The 24810-nt window shown below is 39.8% G+C and overlaps 1 protein-coding gene across 1 annotated transcript in view; it reads right to left on the minus strand.

Annotated features, from left to right (window-relative positions):
• Positions 1–5602: 5602 nt before the first annotated feature.
• The window catches only part of kdrl (kinase insert domain receptor like), a 43854-nt gene continuing 24646 nt past the window's right edge, over positions 5603–24810 (minus strand). Inside the window, exons 19-30 of the mRNA XM_031744865.2 lie at positions 23709–23822; positions 23460–23548; positions 23094–23247; positions 22249–22346; positions 21709–21831; positions 21368–21479; positions 17726–17825; positions 15220–15325; positions 13001–13122; positions 10791–10869; positions 10241–10341; positions 5603–7709 (exon numbers count right to left, since the gene is read on the minus strand). Coding sequence (XP_031600725.2) covers positions 7526–7709; positions 10241–10341; positions 10791–10869; positions 13001–13122; positions 15220–15325; positions 17726–17825; positions 21368–21479; positions 21709–21831; positions 22249–22346; positions 23094–23247; positions 23460–23548; positions 23709–23822 — 1382 coding nt within the window. The 3' untranslated portion in view covers positions 5603–7525. The remainder of the gene's footprint in view (positions 7710–10240; positions 10342–10790; positions 10870–13000; positions 13123–15219; positions 15326–17725; positions 17826–21367; positions 21480–21708; positions 21832–22248; positions 22347–23093; positions 23248–23459; positions 23549–23708; positions 23823–24810) is intronic.

Here is a 24810-nt window from a genome sequence, read left to right on the forward strand (position 1 = left end):
CATTTTAAATTAAGTGATTTGCTAAATATGGTACCTCTTTTTTATGTGTAAATCTAACTGTAGTAAATCAATTCAATTTTATTTATACAGCGCCAAATCACAGCAAGAGTCGCCTCAAGGCGCTTTATATTGTAAGGTAGATCTTACAATAATACATACAGAGAAAAACCCAACAATCATATGATCCCTTATGAGTAAGCACTTTGGCGACAGTGGGAAGGAAAAACTCCCTTTTTACAGGAAGAAACCTCTGTGCTACAACCTTTGTCACATTATCTGGGATTTCGACTCACCAGGCGATCACTTGATGTTAAAGAAGAAATATTACCAGGACCTTTTATTGAGAAAGATGTGGTGTTTGCACCTGCTGCCACCACTGGGACTGCTGGGAAATATGTGTCATGTAGAAACATTTTCGAGAACTTCAGGATATTAAACAAACAAAAAGAAAAAAAAGGAGAGGAAAAGAAGATGAAAAAAAATACATTTGAGTCGGGTTAAGTGAATCATGTGTTCTGCATTAGTAAAAACATTTAGCAATCAAGTAAAAATAGCTGAATAGTTGAAAAACACATTTCTAGGAAAACATCAGAAAGCTTGTTTTGCCGGTTTAAATTTGAATGTGACAGGCTGGCATCCTGGCAGTGGAGAAAAGAAAAAAAGAGAAAAAATGCACAATGTTTGCTTTATTTGCAGCATGTGTTCCCCTTCTGTCATTCGGCTCACTGATTGGAAACAGAAAACAGATCTAAATCAGATAGGACCGAGATTCTGAGCATCTCATGCTTCTGTGTGACTCAGTGCAAACAGGAGGCGAGCAGAGCTTATGTCTTGTGCATCAGCTTGTTCCCCGAGCCTTCCACCCTCAGAGTGAAGCGCACTTGCCCCCATTGTTTAGCGCCCTGGCGGGAGGTGATGGCTGTATAGTCCTCCAACACTAGGGGGGGCTGAGAAAAATGCAGCAATCAGAGTGGCATAATTAATGTGAACATGATGGTTTTATTTTGAAGATCAGTTGAATATTTGTGGTTTTAATCTCTTGTGGCGCTTCTGTTGACCACCCACTCTGTGGTGGTTTAGATGAACTTATTGTTCTTACTGAACTCTGGTCTCCTTTCATACACGGACTACATCCATGCGCACTGGGGTTATGTGGGTTAAATTACCATAAATGTTCCACCCAGAGGACATGGATAGTTTGTTTTGCTTAAAACGTTTGACATGTTTAACTGTTCCTTTGTGTCTTTTGTAGTTTGAGATTTCGGTAACGGTCCAGGATTAAATTTCCAGATAACAAGTAAACGGGTTGTTATGAAGTTTTGTAAAAATACTAACGTTCCCCTGAAGACCAGTCCTAATGACGGGAAATTATGACCCTGTTGCACTCTCAAATGGTAAAAAATTGGACTTATCCTCTTATATTAACATCAGTATGAAAGTACAGCCATGCAAGTTTTGCATATCTCTGTGTTTTCAGGCCATCTATCCATCTACCTTTTAACCACTTGTCAAATTCAGGGTTATGGGGAGGGTCCCATAACCTAACACGCATATCTTTGGCCTGTGGGAGCCAGAGTACCCAGAAGGAACTCATACAGGCACAGCAAGAACATGCAAACTCAACATAGAAAGTCTCCAGACACTTTTTGAACCTTTTACTGTGAGGCCACAGCGATAACCACTGCATCACTGTGCCAAAACCTTTCAAGTCGCTGAGGATGTATCCTGCTGATTGTGATGGTTCAGCTTTTTACATTACCTTCATTTCATACAGGCCCATACTGGCTTGTATAAAGTAAGGTAAGAGCAATACATTTATTCTCTAAAATAAACCAGTGTAATTTTTTTTTTTACAAAAACAGGAACCTTCTGTTGACTTTTTCAGACCGTGTCTGTCTTTGAGGTTACAAAAAGCAGGATTACTTATATAACACAACCTACCTAAATGTTGTATTAACATTTAAAATCACTTATTTATTCACTATCGTGAATGACCAACGATACGAGCCAGACTTTTGTGTGATTTTTTTATAAAGTGGTCTTTTGCAATGCACACACACAGCAGATGAACAGAATGTCCTTAGGAAATATCCAGGAAAAAATCCAGGAACAACCTGACACAGGACCTGAGAGATGACAAACCCTTCAGTTTATCCATGTACTGTTCACTGAAGCCCCAGGAAGACATTCTTAAGGAGAGGAAACTCCTTATGAATGGTGTCTAGAGTGTCTAGAGCCATTTGTAAAACATGGTAGAGGTTGTGTCATGATTTGGGGCTGCATTTCAGCTGGTGGCATTTTGTCAAAATTGATGGAATTATGAACATAGAAAAGTACCATCAGAGTTTAATCCACCATTCAATATCATCTGGAAAGCATCTGATGGGCAACAGCTTAATGCATGACAGCATGACAATGATCTGAAACACACTGCCATGCAGTAAAAGCATACCTGGATAGAACAAACACAAACTCAAACACTATCAGAATGGATTGGCCTCCAAAAGCATGACTGACAGTCCATGACCAGGCAAAACAGGCTCTTTGGAGCAACGCAGACTCATTCCAGCAATTCACCCAGACACATAAACAGAATGCTGCCTTTTATTGATTTTTTGGGGGGAGGGGGGATTGTTTTGTTTTCAGAACATCCAGTTCTGTTCTCTGGCTGCTATTTGCCCATGTGTGGTTAGAGGAAGCGGGGCGAGGAAACACAGACCCTTCTAAGTGGCTCTATTTTTGCCTCGCTGTTTGTTGTTTTTTCTCAATTTGAGAAGTTTCTGAGAAATACGTCCACACCTATGCTGTAATCGCTCTTCATCTCCAATGCAGCACCATCAACATCTCAACATTCCCATACCTGCTGCACATGGCAATATATTGACCTGATGCTGATCTCTTGTTTGTTTTTTCCTTTTGCCCTCTGAACCACAGAGGACCTGAAGCTCAAGTCTTTATTTAGCCGATGGCTTGTTTTTTTCACTTTGCTCGTTAAAGGTAGAATAAAGTTGGGTTTCAAATGGGGACAGTATCCGGCTTATTGTTCTGCATTTAGGTGAGAGGCGTGGACAGGCCTATTCACCATTCACCTTCTCGAGCAGGGGTCTGGGAATGGCATTCATGTGGGAAGGGGTTTAACTTGTTGATTGGTCAGCTGCCTGTAACCGTGCATGATAGGATTTGAAGCTGTATTACAGATGTTTTTGGCAAAGTTTCAGAGGCTCCCTGGGCTCATTAATGGCCGTTTTTCAATGATTAATGGAGAGTTTTTGCTCCTGTGTTTGCTTTGGGAAGAGGCTGTTGGGAATGGTCAAGGAAGGGGTGTGGATGCTATGAATGCAGTTGTTAAATGAAGGAAACACAAACAGTCCACACTGTACAGTAATGAAAATTAATAATCTATATAGTTATACAAAGTTTCTAAGACTTCACTGAGAAACCTGGTGCAGGAAATCCCTCTGATGCTCTCCCTTTTTAATCTATTAACTTTTAATTTTTTCCTCATCTGACAGGCAGATTTCAAATCCATAAACTTCAACTCAAAATAATCCAATAAAACAAGGACTTCACTCGGTTCTTAATGAGTTTAGTTAGAGCCAAAACACTTTGCATTACTTTTTATAGTCCATCTGAACTCATATCCTCCTCTTGGCTTTTCTGATGAGAGATTTATGCTCTAACATGTTCTATCTTTATGGGTTTTTGAGGAAAAACATTTCACTCTAATGTTTTCTGCTTCAGTGCAACATTTGTCAGCCCACTTTGATTCATCATTTATTCATTCCTAAATGCATGGGTGTGACTTGTTGTCTCGCAGGCTGGTAATATGCACAAAGGGTTAGACGGGGTTTGTTTTGGATACCAAATGTGCAGAAATATGACGAATTGTCGCTGGTGTTGTGGTATAAGTGGTATCAATTGCTAGGAAACTTAAGCATTTTAAGTAATCCTTGATTTTTAATGTAAATGAGTCAGTTGTTTAACAGCCTCCCTGTGGAGCTCTACTCCCATCACAGTGGCTCCTAAGGAAAAGTGTCTCATCCTTGTCCCTGTATGGAAAAACACTGTGTGAATTTGCAGATACAAAAAAAAAAAAAAAAAACAGAAAAAAAAACATGACAGTGAAGAATACCCTCCCCTTCAACATCCTTCCCTTGTTTGTTTGTATCTGGGAAATCTCTGGAAATAGTCCACATCGGAGGTTGTTGATATGAGTGACGTTGGGTACTCACTCACCTTATGGTAAACAGCAAATCCTATGAGGAGACAGTGAAGGGCCTGTGTCATGTGGTCAGACACGCCCAGTTACCGGTAACCAGAGGGTCCCATAGGAAGGCCGGTGCGTGGCGTCCACCAGTCGTGACCAGGATGATTAAAAGTTCCTTCCTTTTCCGCTCAGAGGGGCATTGTGCCGGTGCACAGACAGGCTGCCGACACCTTGTCCCTGGAAGGAAGTGAGTGTTTCACGATCCAAAGAGGACAAGACTGGCAGAAGGATGCACGAGTATTTCAATATAAACAAATCATTTCATTAAAGTTTGCAAGCTCAGATTTCATTAACGTTGAAATTATTCCCATTCGTTGAGTAAATACGCAGGGTAAGGACTAACAATGACATCAAGTGTGAGGTTCCCAGTGCAGAGATTGGGAACCGCCCAAGCGGTCAGTAGATAAATCTGAATCTGAGGAGTCATTCATCAAGGTAAAGACTTATTTCTCCTACACGTTCTGTGCTTTCTGTTTTTAGTTTTCCTGTGAAATACTAAAATAACTTTGTGCCTAAAATTTATATAAACAGTGTGAAACAACAAAATCAGTCCTTGCTGTTAGCATCAGTAGCAGGGGTACAGGGAGGCTTTTTGCTGCTTTTCTCACATTGAAAGACTGTTTTTGTCATTTTTAAGTTATATTCAGTAAAATGACAACATAATCAGTATCCCAAGTCCTATTCTGGACTGTGCTGTGCACACTCTGGAGAACGGAAACCTCAACATTGATGTTTACCTGAAGCCCACACACATGGACCAGTCCTACTCTCTGACTTCCACTACAACCTTAGTGGGATCAGGACCCTGCTACACCGGACCGAAAATGTTCCATTCAAGGCTGAAGGGAAAGAAACGGTGTGCCACCAACAATCCCTTCCCAGGCTCCTTGACGCCCACTCACATCTTGAGTCATTTCATCTCAATAGATCATATGATAGGGTGAGGCAATGATCTGGAGAGAAGAGTCAGTAGAAGCAAGACAGAATACATGTGTGTGAATGAAAGGGAGGCATAGTGAAGTGTGATAGTGAAGCTGCAAGGAGCGGAGGTAGAGGAGGTGGAGGATTAGACATGAGTATATAAGTGTGACAGCTCGGACAAAGATAGAGACGCAAGACTGAGACAGTTTGGACATGTGCAGAGGAGGGATTCATGGATGTAGTGAAGGAGGACATGTAGAGGTTTGGTGTGATGGAGACAGGTGATCCGTTATAGCAAACACTAAAGGGAGCAGTCCATAAAAGAAGAATATTTCCCTTTTGATCCACAGTCGTAGTTTCAACAAATAATTCATTTTTCCACATATTTCAAGCAAATATGAACCAAGCCTCAAGTAATGTATAAATATATAGAGCTTTATTTATTCACTTCATACACTCAGTTAACAGTGTTGGGGAACATAATTTTCTAAAACACTATAACTTGTTACGCTATGTGGACAACACAGAAGCAGCTCGGAAGAAGTTTTGAGCTGCTGGAAGCATTAGTCATGATTTCTCCAAAGACATGAGATAAAATACAACATTTACCCAAACTGACCAGATATTGAGATAATTAATACTGTTAAAGTAGAGGCTAAAATGATGGATCCATTTATATGAAGCTTGACATAGATAGCTATTTCCATAATGAACAGAAGTGATGATGTTAGACTGGCATGAAATAATGCAACAAATAACAGAAGTGTTAATTCATACTTAAACAAAAAACGAACAAAAAAGAAATAAAATAATTTTAAACATGTGATCCTCGACATATGTTCCTAATAATACACCTTTAAAATACAAAAACATATACTTGATATAAAGCATCAGTGCATAATTACTTCCTCTCCTCTTACACAAACACGCAGCCACAAACAAAACATCATCAGGAAATGATCAAAATATTCACTTTAGTTTACTCGCTGACAAACACTGTTTCTGCAGTGGTTAATGGGCATGAGCTAGCTGCATTTCCACGGGGTGTGTTTGCTGTATCACAACATAAAAATAAGCTCAATGTGCTTTTAAACATTGGTGATGTTACGCACTTAGCTGACCTCTCTCTCTCACACACACAGAGTTTTGACAGCCCGCACCACAAGCTTTACTACAACAAGATGAGGGACTGAGAATATCCCACCTCGCATTACAAACACGTCTCTGCAGAAGCAGCGTTATTATTAGTGAATACAGCAGCACAAACAGCATATAATGTCTGGAATTCAACACCAGGATATTGCATGGTGATATCAGGAAGACTGAGCTGGAAAATGCTTTGGTTAACTTAAAATATGAATGTATATAAACAACAGAGCTGGATTACTAAGTGACAGTGTCTTCAGCCTATAAATACTCTATTAGTTTAACTAGTGGTCTTTTTAATTAACTGTTCCTATGTCTGTACAGAAGAAAAATACACTTTTTTTTAGCTGGACTAATTTCAAATGAAAAATTATTTCTTTAATACCTGGCTGGAAAAGGAGGTGGATGAGTCTGTATATACAGTAACTTTAATGGGTCCATAGTCAGACTGTCAAATCTGAAGCTGTCTGTTCTTACTCTCAGCTCTACCCTGTTTCCCCCATTAACCTGTGATTTTCTGAAACCCAAGAGAGATCCAGAGTACCCTTCTTCTCTATCACTCTTGGTCAACCTGAGTTAGTTGAGCTGAATATTTGATGAGATCACAGGAGCCATGACCTCAAAACAGACTGTTCATAATTAATGCGCTCCACTGTCTGCTTTTTGTTTTGAGCAAAAACGAACCTTCGTATGAGACAACGGAGCCGGATTACAAAAACAATTTCACAAATACAGTTTTTATTTTTTCCAATAAAGTTAACCTATTTTTTTTTTTAAAAAGGTTTTTGGTCTGAACTTGAAAGGTCTAAGGAGTCCTCTCTCTTTTCTTTTAAGGCTTTTTCATCTCTAAATGCTGTAGCTTGTTCAAAGTGAAATCATTGCGGTTTGTTTCACAGTAGATCAAAGAAATACCTGAGCCTGTTTTCAGCTGTTTGCCATATTACAGTGAACGTGGACCGGACCAGCAGCTTTAATGTTGCCTTCAAACTGGAGAGAAATCACCAGTTCACAGCCTTCCTTGAAGTTGGAAAAAAAAAAATCACGGTCAAGCTGATTCATGAGCGTCCTTTCGTGTTTCACACTCAAGTGTTGCTAGAGAAACGGTCCGGAGATAAGAGTCAAAACAGAGGAGAACAAAGCAAAAGGCCTTGAGGTTGTCACTCTCAGATTCTCCAGGGACAAAACGGGAGGTTACACAGGAGGGGTGGAGTAGCGCACCACGGAGTTATAGTCAGGCGGCGGGCTGTGACACTCGAGGCTGGCGTCTAGAGACGAGTCATCCAGACTGAAGTCCAGAGGGGGGACGATGGGCTGGTACTTCTCCTTCTCTGCGTCACACAGCATGGACTCTTTACTCTTACTCGCTGCCTTCATCCTGAAGCCACACAGAGACATACCTCGTTAGTTACACATACTTATCGTCATAAGCTTACACCTCTAAATATGTTTTAGGGTCAACTCAAAGTTACTGATTAAATTTAAACCTCTACGGTTGGGCGCGGTTCTTCTTATCTGTGTTCATACATGAGTGAAAAAAAAAATGAACATGGCCGGAAACGTTTGCCCCAAAAAACTGGATGTTTTTTTCACTTGTTTGTTTGTATTTGTTTACTCGTGTACATCTATCTACACAGTTTTGTGCCTTACATCTCCATGGTAGCTCATACTTTGTGCAATGCACTGTACTAAAATGTGCTATAAGAATAAAGCTTTCCTTGCTTGCATGTATTCTTAACAGCATCTTCTCTTGGCTGTTGGTGAGGACCGCTCCTTAAAACCAAGAATTTTTAACCACGATAAGAGTTTTAATCGCCTATTTACGAAATCACATTTTCCGTAGATTTCCTATTACGAAGGTTGGTTTAGGCTTTGGAAAATGGTGACAAACATTTGTGACATTTTACAGAAAACATAGTCATATCAGTGAATAATGGGACACGTCATCAGGCAAATTTGGAAGAGTGGGAAGTAGCAAGAAGATTACATTTTTAAAAAAACATTAAAGACAAATTTAAGTGGTCTGTAATTTGTTTCCATACGTGGGGATTGCTACACAATAGCCTATGCACTTAAATGCTCTGTGCTTAATATCAAGGTTGCCTTCCGTCATGACAACTTCATTTGATTGCTCTCACAGTAGGAGGCTCTTGTGATATTCCTTGATTAAAATTAAAAAAAAAAATCCCCCCTGTGAAGCTGTACCATCAACCAAACGTATGATGCAATCAATCATCTTGAGCTTTTCTGCTTGACTAGAATATGAGTAATTGCCTCTTATTGTCTTGGTGTTGCTAGGGGTTCCCGGACCTCCTCTCTCAGGGCTAAAGGGTCAGTGCCCAGTGGGGGGAAGTGACAACCCTGTACTGGAATTGTATGCTGATGAATAAACTACCTGTTAAATTAGACATCAAAAGTAAAGAAAACAATAGTACAGAGTTGTTGTTTAGGCAGTGCCAAGTGCAGGGAGGAGGTACAGTTGAACCAAAGGAAATAAAAGTCACTTTAAGCTGTGCTAAAGCCATCAGCAGACTGTTTCCCAGCTGTTCACATGTTTAAATCAAAGTTGCTTGAATATGAGCTGGGGTGTCTCTTAATAATATACCACATTGTGCTGAGGCAACATCCTCTGCATAATCAGCACCAATCATAAGCAGAGGGAAGTGAGGCTGGAGGAATGGTGAGGCCTGGGTGAGCGTCAGGTGGACCGTCATACAAAAGCACTACAGCGGGGGAGAGCCTTGTAAAACCCTCCTGAGTTCAAAGGTGGCAGTGATTGAGTGGTTGCCCAGCAAGAAAGTCCTCCCCTTAAAATAAAAGTCATTCTCTGGATGCCTGGACTCATTTTTCCTACCATGCCGAGGCCCTGATGGGACAAGCAGGCCTGTAATGACTCCTCGACTTCAGGTTTTGAAATCTAGAGGAGACTCTGAGTGGGTGTTTGTCGAAGTGAGTCTGGCAAGCTGTAAATCAGTTGCAGGGCTTCAGAGTGTCATTAACTCTGCTAAGAGTGTCTCTGAGCAGTTTTTCACACGGTCTCTCTTAATAATTTATAAGTGCTTTTATGTTGCTTTCACAACTTTAGACGCTTGAGCTTGAGCTTAAGAGAGATTGGAAAGAGTTGCTCTAGAACAGTTTACTTTGCCACTGTTGCTCTTTTAAACCCCTTGAGTGTAAGCCACAGCACTTTGAAGGAGTATTAATAGTTGCTACTGTGCAGGGAGCAGCAGAATAATAGGAAAAGGTTTAAAGTGTAATTACTGAGCTCAGAGGTGTGACCCTGTAAATTAGCCCTGTCACCAAGCTTCACATGTAAACCTTAAGATGCCAGCAGAGAGCTGCATGAGAAAATCTCAGCAATATCAGATGTTTTTCCTAGAATAAACTCTAAAGTGAAAACATATTGTCTCCGGGTCTTTACACCAGTTTAGAAGAACAACATCTTTAAATCATCAAATGATCGGCTGGATTTTGCAGTCTGTCTACGTCACTCCTTTGAGATTATTTGGATTGTAGCAGACAGCCATGAGTCATAACTTAAAGCAGGCTGGGAGGTATCTCATTCAGGACTCTTTGGAAACAAAGAGATTTTAGTACTCGCTCTTAAAAACAGCCAAACATCGGCCTGCTTTTGTGGTCAGTCCTTCAAATCGTCACCTTCAAGCTTTTTTCCCCACCATTTTTCCTTTGTGCTCCTATTCCTCACGCATGGGTTCTCCAGACAAAAGGGAAAACTGGCCAATTACTGTTTTTTTAAGGCTGAAGAAACTTAGGCCGAAGACAGTTATAGCGTCTACATTCCTGCACAGCGGGGAGGTTTCCAAGCAGGTACTCTGAGTCTCTCGCAGTGTGTTTGTGTGTGCTGATCTGTCACTGACGGGGGCATGAGGAGGGGTGCAGCATACGTACGCCAGAGCCATGATGCTCAGAGGTCGGCCTGCCAACGACTCAAAGCGCATCAGTGTCTTCATGTTGTCAGACGAAAGGCCCATCCCGCTGTCTGAATGACCCTAATGAAGATTGATCGACAAGCAGAGATTGAATAATTAAAACCAATAATTTCCCTTTGCTTCTTTAAGGCAAAGAATGGTTATAAAGCACCTTTTCTACACAAAGGAGGAGATGCTGTACACAGAAATTAAAACATGTGACTCGATTTAATTGCATTTACATTTTAATGATTATAACTTATTATAACAAATTCCAGCTAACTTTAGCAAATAAAAGCAATAGCATCTAACTGCTGCAGGAAACCTGGCTCTGTTATAACTAACCAAATGAAGCTAAAGTAGGTACGAGGACGATTTACGAGTCAAAAATCTGAAACATATCGTTAAGGTTCAGCTGTTACTGTATGTAACAGTCACACGTGGAGCTGCAATCAAAGAAAGGATAAGTTGTACTGAATGATGTGCATATTTTGTGTGTTTCGGGTTTAATTTCATGCCTAATAATTTACCTCGTGGTTCTCACTTGTTCCGTCCTCCATCATAACCTCATCAAAGGTTTTTACGCTGGCGGGACGGATCTTAATGTTCCTGGAAGAAAAAACACAAAAACAAATCTTGGGTTAAGATTCCAACCCACCTTTAAACATTCAGTTCAGAGAGTCCTTTGATTACACTGGAGCTGAAAGGCCAAGTTCAGCAACAAAACCAGGGGAACTTAATCACTTGCGTCAACAATGTGGTGCATCTATGACATTGTACTTTGAAAACACACCTTGTTTGCTTTGCATTTCAACGCTCAGAGGCTAAAACAGCAGCTTAATTTAACTTAAAGGGTAGCTGTCATTACTGCTTTTCAGCACCTCTTCCAAAAACACACTTGGGGGACTTGTGAAAATCCAACAGCTCAACAAATATTATTTTAAGTGGACATAAATCCTGAAGCCTCGCTTTATAGTTTCTGAGGAAACACCTCGCAGGAGCCACAACACTAAAGGCTCGCAGACCATCGAGCTGACGTCTGTGTATTTCTTATCAAGTGCCAATCGGGTCTCTCATTGTCCTCAGGTTGGACCTAAACGTTCTCCTGGTTGAGTTTAGTCTGAACGTTATGGAAACAATAATTGTTTTAGATATTTCAGTTAAAAAAACGATTGAGGTATTTCCTTCGCAAAACAGACTCTGCGCTGTTTGCCTGTACAGTCTGAGGATTGGTTTACATGTACGTAAGACAAGGTGATTGATTTCCTTTGAATGTCTTAACAAGTTCACTGGGGAGTGCAACAGACTTGAGCCAAGAAGACTAAGAGACTGCAGCCAATCTAGCAGCCCCGTGGGGCTGTAATTCATAAAACCGAATATTGGACAAATATAAAGTTTGACTTGATGACAGCTCTGCATTACAAGATAAGAGAGGGAAAGTTATCACATGTAATCCTGAAGGAGGCATTAATGTTTCTTCTAAGTTTCAATGGAAGACATTAAAAACTCACAGGGGTGACAGACGGGAATTCTGGGGAACAACAACATTTTTAGACCCTGAATGTCCGTCACAGACTGGAAATGAAAGAGGAACAAAGCCACTGGGATTTGGTTTTCAGTTTTAGAGCTTCAGCTCAAATCACTTTATTTGCATTGGACTATTAAACTTAAGGGACATTGCACACTAATTAGTGGTGGTGACTTGTCAATGACATTTGCTCGCCACACCCTCAAACATATCCTGACCATAATTTAGAATGTGGACATGGTGCTGTATTACATAAGAACTGAAACTAGCGATCAAATGCATAAATTCATCAAGAAATGTTTACTGTGTTCAATATTCAAACACAGTAAAGCTTCTGTGCAAGTGGACTTTTCTTTAATGGAACCAGTGGAGTCGCCCCCTGCTGGCCATTTAAAAAGGAATGCAGTATTTATTTTACATTTAATATCTCTTCAAACGTTTTCAGAAATTTGTAGTTTACTGAACACATTCTGATATATAAAAACCCCGACCGCCATTCAGCCAACAAATCTGACTCCATCGTGATGCAGGTGGCTTTTCCATCTTTTGCCTGTGGCGATAACGATTTGCACACTTTTAAAGTGGAGTTTTTATCAGATGTTTAATCACTTACGAATGTGGTACAAGTGAGTATTTATCTATTTTCATTGCTACTAAACCTCAATAATTCAGAGAACAGAAACAGCGGGGCATCTTCAAGTTAAAAATTCATATAAAATACAAAGAAAATAAAGAGAAAAGTGCCAGAGAATCTCAAAAGTAAAAGGATTAGTCCACCAATTTCTGTACTAGAGCATTAATAGTTTAGCATTTATTAAGTTTTCATTTAAAATTTAGATTATGCTCAGCTTCTTGAGTGCATTTGCTTATTTTGTGTACATTTGATTATTTTTAGTGTTAGTTTTTTGTGTTATGATATATTATAATAATACTGGTGCAGGTGTAGTGTTGGGTGGAGGGTGTGGTGCAAGGGTGAAGTATGTTATTTTTCATGTGCAAGATTAAAGTAGATTTAAGTCTGCACAAAATTTCATGGCAACTCCTGCAAATTTGCAGTCTGCAGACCTGTAGGGGTCAATTAAACTCTTTACAGCACCAGTGCCAGTGCTTGTGTATTTTCAGTAGCATAGCAGGGAGGAAAGCACATGTGTCCGTGAGTACTTTAGTGTGTTTTATGAAAACTAGTCCATGAAAAATACTCCATCTTCTTACCAGTTGCTCCCTGAGTCGCGGTGGGAGGTGGGAGGCCGTGTCTCCTCTGACGATACTGCAACAGTCTGGTCTCCCACCTTTGCCAGCAAGGCTGTGTTGATGGGTATGTAGTGCTTACCCTCCTAAATCAACGAAACAAGAAGGTTTATGATTGATGCTATGCGCTCTGTACAAACACACACTTCCATAGGTTGTGGTGAGCAGCCAAAGAAACCAGGCTCATGGCTCCAAAATCCATAACCATATTCATGAAGCTGGAACAGGTAGCAGGAGAGTTCATGACCGAGCTTCTCGCGCTGTTACACAAGCTTTAGTAATGAAAGTCTGTTTTTTCTGTTCTGTTTCTCATGAAGGTAGCTTTCACAGACTCATTTGTAATGCAACAGTTTTCATTTGAAGTGATGTGATATGTGGCCTCGTCTGTGTCTCCTATTACTTAACTGGACAATCTACAGTCCACCAAAGAAGTGAAATGTAATTCCTCTTTGTAGCTATCTGTCTGCAGTAATGTACATTTTGGGAAAAGGCCTGTTTACTTCTGTGAAAGAAAGATGCCTTGTGGTTCCTGATGACTGTAAGTGATCCAGTTTTGTTCAGGTTTTAACCAGCTTTCTATCCACATTGACAGCTGATACTAAGCAATCGTCTTTCTTAAATATACGTTCATCAGCTTCAGTCGCTGCTACTCTTCCATCAAAAAATGAGGCCTTTTATTTTAAACCTCAGTGGTTCACGTAGGCTGTAAGGTTAACAAGACAAACAGCCTTCAAGTGCACTTAACATGCACGGCAGGAGAGCAGACTGCCTCTGATGAAGGCAGTCTGCTCTCCTGCCGTGCAGTCTGCATGGATCCACTCTGGTTTTAGTCTTTTTGACACATGCAGACATGCAAGCCATAGAAAGCGACTTTATTAAGAGCGAGTGCAAGTTAATCTTCCAAGCCTTTTTAGCAGCACGGGAACTCAGGTGTAAAATTTCACTTAGCTGCTTCAGTTTCAGCGCCAATCACGCTCTAATGGGACACTTTTGGCCTGATTTACTAATGGTCTGTGGCAGTGCAAAGCCTTCTTTTGGCATTATGAAGCTACTGTTGGGATTTAAAGAAGTGTGGTGTCAACTGAGTAAAATTACTTTTTACAGTGAGATGAGCAGTTTTGCTGCGTTTCAGATTTTTAAGTCACAATGAAAACTTGATTTCTCTATCTCTATTCTCAATCTCCGCCAGTATACTTATGTGCACAGTGCTGATTTTAATTAAAAAGCTGCAACATCACATAGAAATGTGGAAAAAATTGCTTTTTCATATTTATGCACATTGGATAGTAACAATAACTTTAATAACACAGTTCAGGCTCTATTGGTAAATAATGTTTTGTGTTCTCTTGGTAATAAGCTGGTTATTATCCAAATAAATTGGCTTTGTCTTTGTTGGTAAATTATGCATAGTCAGTAGATCAGTCACAGATCTTTAGTCTCATGCTAATTTCCCCCTGGTGCTTTAACAGAGTGAAGGCAATGTTAATGTTAGCACAGCCACTGTTCTGTCAAGTCAAAATGTCTCCAAGTAAAAAGGTTTTCTGAACTCTGTCAGGTGTGTTTCATCTCATTTCGGTGTAAAATATTTGCCCATAAAACTAAACATTACGACTTGTTCTTGTCTTTGTTGACCCAGTCATAACAAAGAGCTGTTCAGCTTTGTAACAGCTGTATAAAATCTACAATCTGTCATTTGACACCAGACAATGTTATCATGCATCACACTAACAAATGCATTGTTTTTTCCCCACGTGTTTTGAAGTGTTGTTCCTCTACGCAACCGATGGTGCCATTCCAAGGAGAGCCAAGTGTTTGTGCTGACTGTTGTTTCCCTTCTCAGTTACAGCGAGCAAAACACTTCAACTTCTGTTTTTTTCCCCCTGTTAATCACCACCAGTGCTTGTGATTCATTCTGTAAATCTGGTAACTAATATTGGTAAAACTGCTCTTGTATAAAACCGCAACATGGTCAGAAATCCTTCCTGATGTGGGGATTTAAATTTGAAATATGTCCGCACTTCTCAGTAAAAACACTTCAATAAATCTCTGGTATATCCTCATAAACTCGCAGTTTCAGTTCACGCCCAAGCCCGATGGCAGATCCGAACAGTCTGGTGTTTAAACAGTGAAACGTGAACTCTATAATATGTAGTGTTTAATTGGTTAAGTTTTGCCCATCATACCTGTTGCACACTGGCCTGAAGCAAGTCTCCCAGCCTTTCCACCAGCTCAGTGAAGGTCGGCCTCTCCTGTGGCTCACCCTGCCAGCAGTCCAGCATGGTCTGATATCTGTGAGGAAAGAGCAAAGATAAATACTGGATGGCTACACTTAATGTCAAAGCCAAGAACAACATTTGGTATATTTGGGTTGATGTATTGTAAAATGTAGCACCTTCAGGAAGAAAAACATCTACCTCTGGTTCTGGTTCTTTGTCTCTTTCACCACTTATAAACAAACCTCTTTTCACTGAGCAACCACATGTGGTCCACCTCTAAACCAACTGCCACACATACGCTTCTGTATTCTCAGTAAATCTTGAGCCTCTGGGACTATCAGTCTCTGTTCTGGTTTTGGGTGTGAAAAACAGTAAGAACACACAGCCTCGCTCAGGTCTCTGAAAAGCTGTCAACCTCTCTGCCCATGTGGGAAAACTCCAAGCTTTAATGTGATTTTCCATTGCAATGTCCAGCTACGTTTCGTGAAGGAATTTTGAAACAGAGCACCTCAGCTCCTGTTTAAATTATATTCACAGCACGCTACTGATTGGGATCAATCAATGGCAGACCCCTTTCTGCTTTCAGCTGCAGCAGCTACCACATTCCCTCCAGAGATCTTAAGTTTTATGTAAACATAGCCATTGTTATTACATTTTGCCATTATATTTAGTCAGTCTCAGGTCTGAGGAGTTGGAAAAGCAGTTGGTCTGTTGGTATATCAACCCAATCTCCTCTCATCCTGGGCCGGCTCAAAGAAGCTGAGATACTGGGATTCCCACCTTTATTAATACAGAGTGCACTCTACCAGGTGCTAGCCCTCTTAACAGTGACAGGATGTAGAGAGCACAGCCCTCATGCATATCATTGAGGAGGAAGTAGACACATTGTATGACTGCACAATTTAAACCACATTTCCTGGCTGGTCCGTAATGAGAATAAATAGCATGGACCCACATGTTTAGAGGTCTTGAGGGAGTCTGGTGTTTCTGAGGGGGAAAGATTCTGAAGAAGTGAACTACTTCATCCGGTTGGGCAAAAGCGGTAGGATGGGAAATGAGCATCCTATTTATTGTGCTCCCACTCTGTGCAAATTCTTCTGCAATGCATCAGGATGGGGGATCTTATTAGCAGGCGGGAGACAACATTCCTGATGAATCAGGGCTGTGAGAACACAAATTAAATGGCACTCCCTGAAACCTCATGTGGTTTTAATCATTCTTATATTCTGAGTTTGGGACGAAGGTCAAGGTGTCATAACCTGGGATTAGAGTTCAACTGTAAAAATCTCACGGGGATCAACATATGACTCTGCGTGAATTGCTGTGCATCCCATTTAAAGTGATATTAACTGGTTTTATCTTAACTTTAAATTAGATGCAGGCCCCACAGTCATAAAAATGCAAAATATGTAATTTGGCAACCCAACAGTATTTTAGACAATGAGCTAACTGAACTGAGATGGAAAATATGAGGGATTTTTGGCACCAGCAGGTCTGCATCTACAGATCATGTGCCCTAGCTGAAATCTACGGTCTGGATTAGATTCAGTGAATCGTTTCCAATCATGGCCAGGCAGAGCTGATAGATTAATTCAGTTACCTTTACTTGGCACAAGATGCTTAAACATTCTGAATCTTTTGATAGCATATCATTACTAAGCGGACGTGCAGCATTATTCTTTCAAAACAAATGCAATTTGTGAATTTTAACTAAGTGAGGCGTGTTAAATGAAATCCAGACACAACATATGCACACGTGTTCAGCGAGAGCTGCAGAGCTCTGCAGGGTTCGGATCAGTTGCAGACCGAATACACGAGACGTATCTCCAAAAAAAAGTTTGACTTGCTGCTTTACGAACTGATAGAACTGACACCAAAGAGGGGGCTCTGTGTTCTCCTGCACATATTCATGTCTATCTGAATCCTCCAATCCTTTCTAAAAAAAACCAAAAAAAACTCCTCTTTAGGCCTCCAAAGTAGGCATTTGAATTAAGTGCTAAGTTTCATCTGCACCGCTGTCAGTCAGAAAACGCTTCACAGCTCCAAGCATGCCGCTGTAGAGTGAATCACCAGCTAATATTTCCTCCTGCAACTCTGAGAGCGGGATTACACATGATTCTTATCCAGCACCCCTGACCTGCTGGCGCAGTGCAAAGAGGGAGAAGGAAACAAGACCTCCTCTTAGCTGCAGACTGATATGAGAGGGTTTATTTTCTTGGAGTTTGAAAGGAGAACATATGGCCGGTGATGTGGAGGTTACTGCCTGAGACATAAACACACCTTCAAACTATATGGTGTATTTTTGTTTCATGAAATCAGTCTTGGATTTTCCAATCAGACCTACAGGATAAGACCAATATTCGGCACTTTAGTTCAAGTTATTTCTTAGGAACACTGCCTGCTTCACCAGAAACGCCTCCTGTTTTTTTAAAGAAAGATGATACCCTGAAGTGTAGCTGTGAGGAATTCTTACATTTCAGAGGAAGCATATTCTGGCGCTCTCATCCTGGTTCCCTCTTTGAGTCTGCAGCAAAATTCTTCATCGATCTGGACGCCCGGGTATGGGGAGGCACCTAACAGACAGACAACATGGTTTGTTATTTGTTGTTTACAAAAAGGGGCAAACACAGTTCAATTAAATAACTACATTTGCATTTTATATGTGAGTATGAAACATCTACATTTATTATTTAAAGAAAAGGAAAACCTTAAATAGTTTATTCTACTTCTTATTTAAAAATAATATGCAGTGACACAATATTAACATAACTCAAGTGAACACAAGCCAAGCAGATAAATTACTGGTCTTTGCTCTGTCACATAAAAATCTCTCTCAGATTTGGATAGTGTAATAAGAACTGTGTTCAAACCAATTTAAATGAAATATAAATGACTTCTGGCTAAAAGTGATATACAGCCAAACCCTAATGTTTTTAGACTCGTTAAACTGTCTAATGCATCACTCACCAACCAAATGGGACATTTTATTTATCTTTGAACTATAATGTTGGGTATAAAATTTTAATGCTTGGTTTACTATGAAAACATAGCATGAAATACTAATGGGTATCAGATTCCCAGTCTGCTGGTTTAGGGTAATAATGCCCATTTTCTGAATTATCAAGTAATATTTTTCTTTGCTCCAATCCCAGTGAATAATACAACAAATCATCTTTGCGGCTCCCCAGATTTATACAGAGCGACAGATTCGGCTTTGCACAGAAAGTGCAACACACGGTTCACATTTCTAGACGCGGCTCGTGTCGATTCAGTGTTTCCTGATGTGTGTAAACACAGTAAGAACCTGAACGTGGACTTAAATGGACGCACTAACCCACTGCAAAGGGATTTAAACATCCATCCATTTTTTGTGTGTGTCTCCTAATCATAAATAAAACAATGTGATAAACCCACTATTTTCAAATATATAACATGTGGTTGCTATGTACAGATGTTTTATTTATTTTGGACTGACAAACTTGCACCATATTAAATGAATTTACATTATATTGACACCATGCAATTCAAATGAATGGGGAAATGCTTATGTAATTTTAATGTATAAGGCACAATTTTAACCTAAATATTTTTAGTGTACATGATTGGATTTTTGTTATAGTATTTACAAAGTAAACAGAAGGAATTTCACATTTGATTCATGTGTAATACGTATCGTTAATGTGCAAAGTTTTTAGTAAAATACCCATTTCATTATATCATACTGTAAACTGCTCTTGCCTTCTAAGTTATATTTACTTTGTTTTATTATGAGACAACTATACTTTGGTATTTTTATATTCTTTAACATTTTAATCAGCATTTATCGGTCTAATGAATGTGAATGTGTGTGTGAATGGGTGGATGACTGGATATGTAAAGCGCTTTGGGGTCCTTAGGGACTGTTAAGGCACTATATAAATACAGGCCATTTACCATTTACCATTTAATGTAGTATGATAGACCTAGTACACTGTTTGGCATCAATACTGTACTAACAATCTGGATACATGAACTCGGAAAACTGAACTGACAAACTTTTGGTTCCTAAAATACCCAAAGAGTATACCGTGGAGCTCCAATTTGTCAAATTTAACCCCCAGACATCAAGTTACACTATTGCAAACATCTATTTCTCTGACTTTTTTTTTGTTGCTCATTTTGTGTCCCTGTTTCTTGATTTATTTTTGTAAGGCTCAGCTAACACTACCCAGATGTGCGAGTGTTTCTTTAATGGAAAGTGTGGCGATAAGGTGCTGAGAGAGGAAGAGTAAGAAAGACAAAAATAAATAAAGGGAAGAAAATTGTGTCATTGTGACATCAGTATGCTTTCCAGTGAAAAGATAAAAATATACAATTTCACACACTTTTCTTTCAGTGGAAGTGGCTGATGACACCAAATGATAATTCATAAATAGCACATTTGAAAACACTTTCACTGCATCTGTGGTGACTGTTGGACATAAATATAACATGCAAATAATATTTCATGTTGTCTTGGAATCGAAATGTGTTCTTAGTTCTGTGCTAGGTTCCACATGCAATCACGGACCAACGCACAATGCTGCCTTAAAGGCTGCAGCGGTCTCACAGCAGGGGTACACTTTTACACTGATCTGGCTGCTTGATTACTGTGAGTTTATGTTGCCAGCTGGGTTGAAACAGACTGCTTGAATAAGAGGCGCTCACTTGTTTTAATGTCCCATGCCTGTGCTAATATTCACAGGCCCTGATTGTTTTTTGCATGAGTGCCAGGAAAACTGTTTTCTCAGGCTGGCAATGCAAGTCCAGGCGCCTTTGTCCCAAAGGCACAATTACACAGTGGAAGAAGACAGCTATTACCCAGGACATCTGGTGAGGCTGTAAAAGCTGGGGGCACTAATCAAGTCCATTATCAAGATGAACATCATGCTAAACGTCCAACCATCCATCCATCCATCTATCCATCCATCCATCCATCCATCCATCCATCCATCCATCCATCCATCCATCCATCCATCCATCCATCCATCCATCCGTATGTGCAGGACTGCTCATATACAATTTTGACTTATAACAGAGGCGAATGCTTTATTGGCCTGCCAGCCCTGAATATGTGAGGATGACGAGACTAAATTAAATAAATAAAGTGTAAATGTGAAATACAAATTAATAACCCAGTTTCACGGGGTTTATCATCCTTTAATTAAAAAATAGGCTTTTAAATCTATTTTTTTTAGCTATAAGCTTCATACAAACAAACATACTTCATGCAAACAATGACACACAGCAATAAATACTGCCAACATTTCAATACTGTGTGCTATATACTGTTTAAATGCTGAATTCAACTTGTTCCTGATATTTATCTTCGTTGTGTTTGCCTTTGAAATGTTTTTGCTGGTGACAAATAAATACCTTTTTGGTTTTGACTAAATAAAATACAGTTTGAGTGCGGATCATTTAGGCCTTATGTGATCTGTTAGGTTGCACCTCTTGCTTAAAATCTAACCCATCAAGATGCTCTTTGTAAGGCTTATTTAAAACCTGCCAGGCATCCAGTCAAATCCATTTCAACTTGTTTGTAGATGTTTTGCCTAAAGTTGACCTTTTTTACTAATTCTGTTTAAATACTTTTGCCCATGGACTGTACTCGGGTAACTTTGTATGATTCACAGTTCAAGAAAATCTTTACTTATCCTATGCTGGCGCCTAGGTGCAGTCACTCAGTTCATCCACTATCTCCAACAAGTTTTTTTAAGCTCTACTTTCTTTAAGGCCATCCTCCCTATAAATCAACTTTTATCTGAAACTGAGCATTTAGAGCAGTCTGAAGCCCAAGACTTTGGCTTACAATGATTAAATGTACATATGACTTCATAATTTTAAACTCTGGCCATGTTTAATATAATGGGTCGACTTTAAGCATATCTGGTGACTTATGTTTCCAGAGAGAAGTTTCATGCAACTCACGCGTGACTCAGAACCACCAACTGTCATCTGTCATCCGCAAGTCTTCAAAATACAAATTCCTCATCACAGTTTAATTTTGAGATTAAAAATCATCATTTGTAACAGTCTCTCCCACAAAGAAGCTTTGGGCTTGTTTTTTTTTTACTGTAAAACTCGTGACACTTACCCAGAGAGAAGATCTCCCACATGAGAACACCAAAGGACCAAACATCACTCTGAGTTGTGTAGATCTTGTCAAAAATGGCCTCAGGTGCCATCCACTTAAGCGGCAGTCTAGCCTGTGCACAAGTATTTAGAAAAGAGATCATATACTACCTTCTATCATCTGTGGATATCTCCAAAATTAATGTGAACACTGACTACACCACACTATTACATCATTGGAAAAACTAGGGAGTATAAACACACATTTCAAAGAACTGCTAAATGTATCAAGTTCTCAGTAGTAGCAGTAGTTCACTGTTTTGGTGTGGTCTAATAATGATACTAATAACCTAATAAACTTACATCTCCTTTGCGCACGTAATCTGGGTCCTTGTAGACATCCCTTGCGAGTCCAAAATCACAGATCTTCACAACATTATTCTCAGAAAGCAGGATATTTCGCGCAGCCAGATCACGATGAATGCACTATTAAAAAAACAGCAAAAACATAGTGAGATTTTTACTGCAAAACTTGACGTTTTCTGCACACTGCAAGTTTGAATTCATTGCTATGCTGCATTTGGGGAAACATATGGTCAAGCCATCAGTGACATTACAATAGGAAATTCTTTTTTCTATATACGGACTCCTGCTGTAGATTATTTATAACAATGGCTTCATTCTCTAATCAGTGTCATCCTGTTCTCCAAAACTATGAATGAGCTGAAAAATAAACGAGTTCTACACGTACATCCTTTAAACATCAGTGGGCACGCTTAAAAATAAAACAGTTAAGTTGGTCAAAGTAGAAACGGCACCCATTCACATTTTTATTTACATTTGCTGTTCTGTAAAACATAAAAACATGAAATGCATTGACTTCTGTTGTGAGGGAGAGAATACCTTTCGTGAAGCCAAGAACTCCATGCCTTTTGCAACTTGGAAACTGTAGCAAATTAAATCTTCCAGTGTCAGAACTCTCTTATATAAATCCTCAGGTTCTGTGAAACAAAACAACAAGTCCCAGTCAGAGTGATTATTCATTCTGGCCTTCCACTTTAAGACAATCCTATTCCTCTGCTTAGTGTTTTGAAATGTTATCAGCAGCCCTCCACACCTGTCAAATAAATCAGATAAGATGAAGCACTAACATCTCTCAAGGGAGAAACTGCAAAGTCCCTGGACTACAACACGCCATCTTAAGAATCCATCCTGACACGTACATGTCTCCTCCTCCACACTCTGTCTTTGAAACATTCTTTATAGACGAGTGATAGAAAAAAAATATTACAAGCCCTCCTATTTTTCAGATGTCAGGTGAAACGTGTAGTTATGGACGCAGCGTGCTGCAAGAGGAACTCACAAGGAGCTCTTCCACTTCCACCTGAGTAAACAGCTAATCAAACCCGAAATAACACATTAGAAACAACATGGCTGACGTGCTGAGCTCAAGGCAGAGAGCTGTGCAATAGCTGGGGTCAGGACAGGAAATAAACAGACGCCTCCCCAGACTCAGTGGGGTGACAGTCGCTCCTGCTGCACTGATTGTACTGCCGAACAGGAGGAGGAAATGTCCCATCAGACTCAGACTGAAAAACAAATCTGAAGGGAGCTTTCATTCCTGGGCAGAAGGGGTGGAGCAGAGGTGAGAGGAGGAGGGGGAGAAGAAGGGGGACAGCAGGAGGGACAAGCGGGGAGGAGAGAGGAGTGCGGGGGTTGAAGGGAAGCAAGACGTGCTTGGCTTTTACCTTCTTCCTCTTCCTCTGAGTCACAGTAGCTCTTATCTTCGATAAAACCGGAGCTCGCGGAGCTTCCGGTGCTGGCCACGCTCTCCAAGCGGCGCTTCATCAGCTCGCTGAGTTCGCAGCCCAATCCGGATGAAACCACCTTACCATCCGGGCTCTGATCGACACGCAGGTTTCATTATAAATAGGAAATTCAATTATTCGTTTTACACGCATCAGATTTTAGTGGAATATAATCACACTGCATTAAGTTACAATGAATTTATCTTTACAAAATAGGAGAAATTCCAAGAACGTTGTAAAAATAGTTACTCCCTGTACAAAAATGACGAGAAAGAAACTGTTCATATCGTACAGATGGAGACTCACTTTGTAGACGAGAAAGTCGTCTCTCTTGCTCCTCAAATAGTTGGACAAATTTCCATATTTGCAGAACTCCACTATCATCATCAACGGTCCTGTTAAAGATGGAATCATTCCTCTGATTATTATTTACGGGAATAAAAACAAGGGTCAAAAACAGATGCCAACTTAATCCTAAACCTAACTGGCAGTATTTTTGTATCCTTTAAAAAACAATGCTTCTATATATATTATAATCACACTAATAATGCTCACCGCCAGGTTTCGTGCAGGCTCCCAGCAGGTTAACCACATTGAGGTGATGGCCAATGTGGATCAGGATCTTTAACTCTGACATCAGAGCCTTTCGCTCGTTTGATGTAGCGCCTCCTGTAATGAATGTAAACATCAGCTGGTGCTTCAACATCCAAAGTAAATGGTCTCGTAAGCCCTTTAATTTGAGAAACTTCCAGCTTGACTAAATTCATGTGAAAAACAAGTAAGCATACACATGTTTTTTAGCTAAAACAGAGAGTGGAGAGGTTTTTTAAGTGCATTCAACTTTTTATCTGTATTTATATATTAACAGTGAAATCTATTTTACTTTTTAATTTCTGAGACCCAAGACTACTCTGAAATCTCATGTGGTATACAGAAATATTACATAGATTTTTATTAACTACATTGTTTTGCACAATACATTGCAAGCAGAAAGTTTATGTTCACAGTTTTTTACTATGGAGAAAAGGCTAAAAAACTGGCATTACAGGACCAATTTAATTTAATTCAATTTAAGTATTGAAATAAGAGAGAAAGATATGTGGGGGCTTTTTAGGCCCACTTATATCAAACAGCTTTTGTTGGACGACATCTTGAAAGATAAATACCAACATAATTACAGAGATAAAAGGGGAAGTGTTCACATTACACTCCTGAGTTTGAGAGGTTTATTCAGTGACATGTGTTTACATTGACTTATGAGAATCCAGATTCAGACCCTTCTTTTTTTTTCAATGACCAACCACAAAACCAAAGCAGCCAGAGTTTTTTACTTTTTAATTTCTGAGACCCAAGACTACTCTGAAATCTCATGTGGTATACAGAAATATTACATAATCATTTATGGCCAATCTGAAATACCAACATAATTACAGAGATAAAAGGGAAACATTACACCCTGAGTTTGCTTTATTCCATTAACTTATGACCAGATGACCCTAACCAACAGCAGCAGAGCATTCATGTTCCTTTCAGTGAACCTGCCAGAGCATTTTCCTTTCATGAAGATTTATGAAGAGTAGTGATTAATGATAAGAAAGAGCAAAATATCTACCCAGCGGTCCTATTTTTTCATTCTTGCAAACACATCTTCCCCAAA

Source organism: Oreochromis aureus, linkage group 2, assembly GCF_013358895.1.
Source record: "Oreochromis aureus strain Israel breed Guangdong linkage group 2, ZZ_aureus, whole genome shotgun sequence".
Lineage (NCBI taxonomy): Eukaryota > Metazoa > Chordata > Actinopteri > Cichliformes > Cichlidae > Oreochromis > Oreochromis aureus.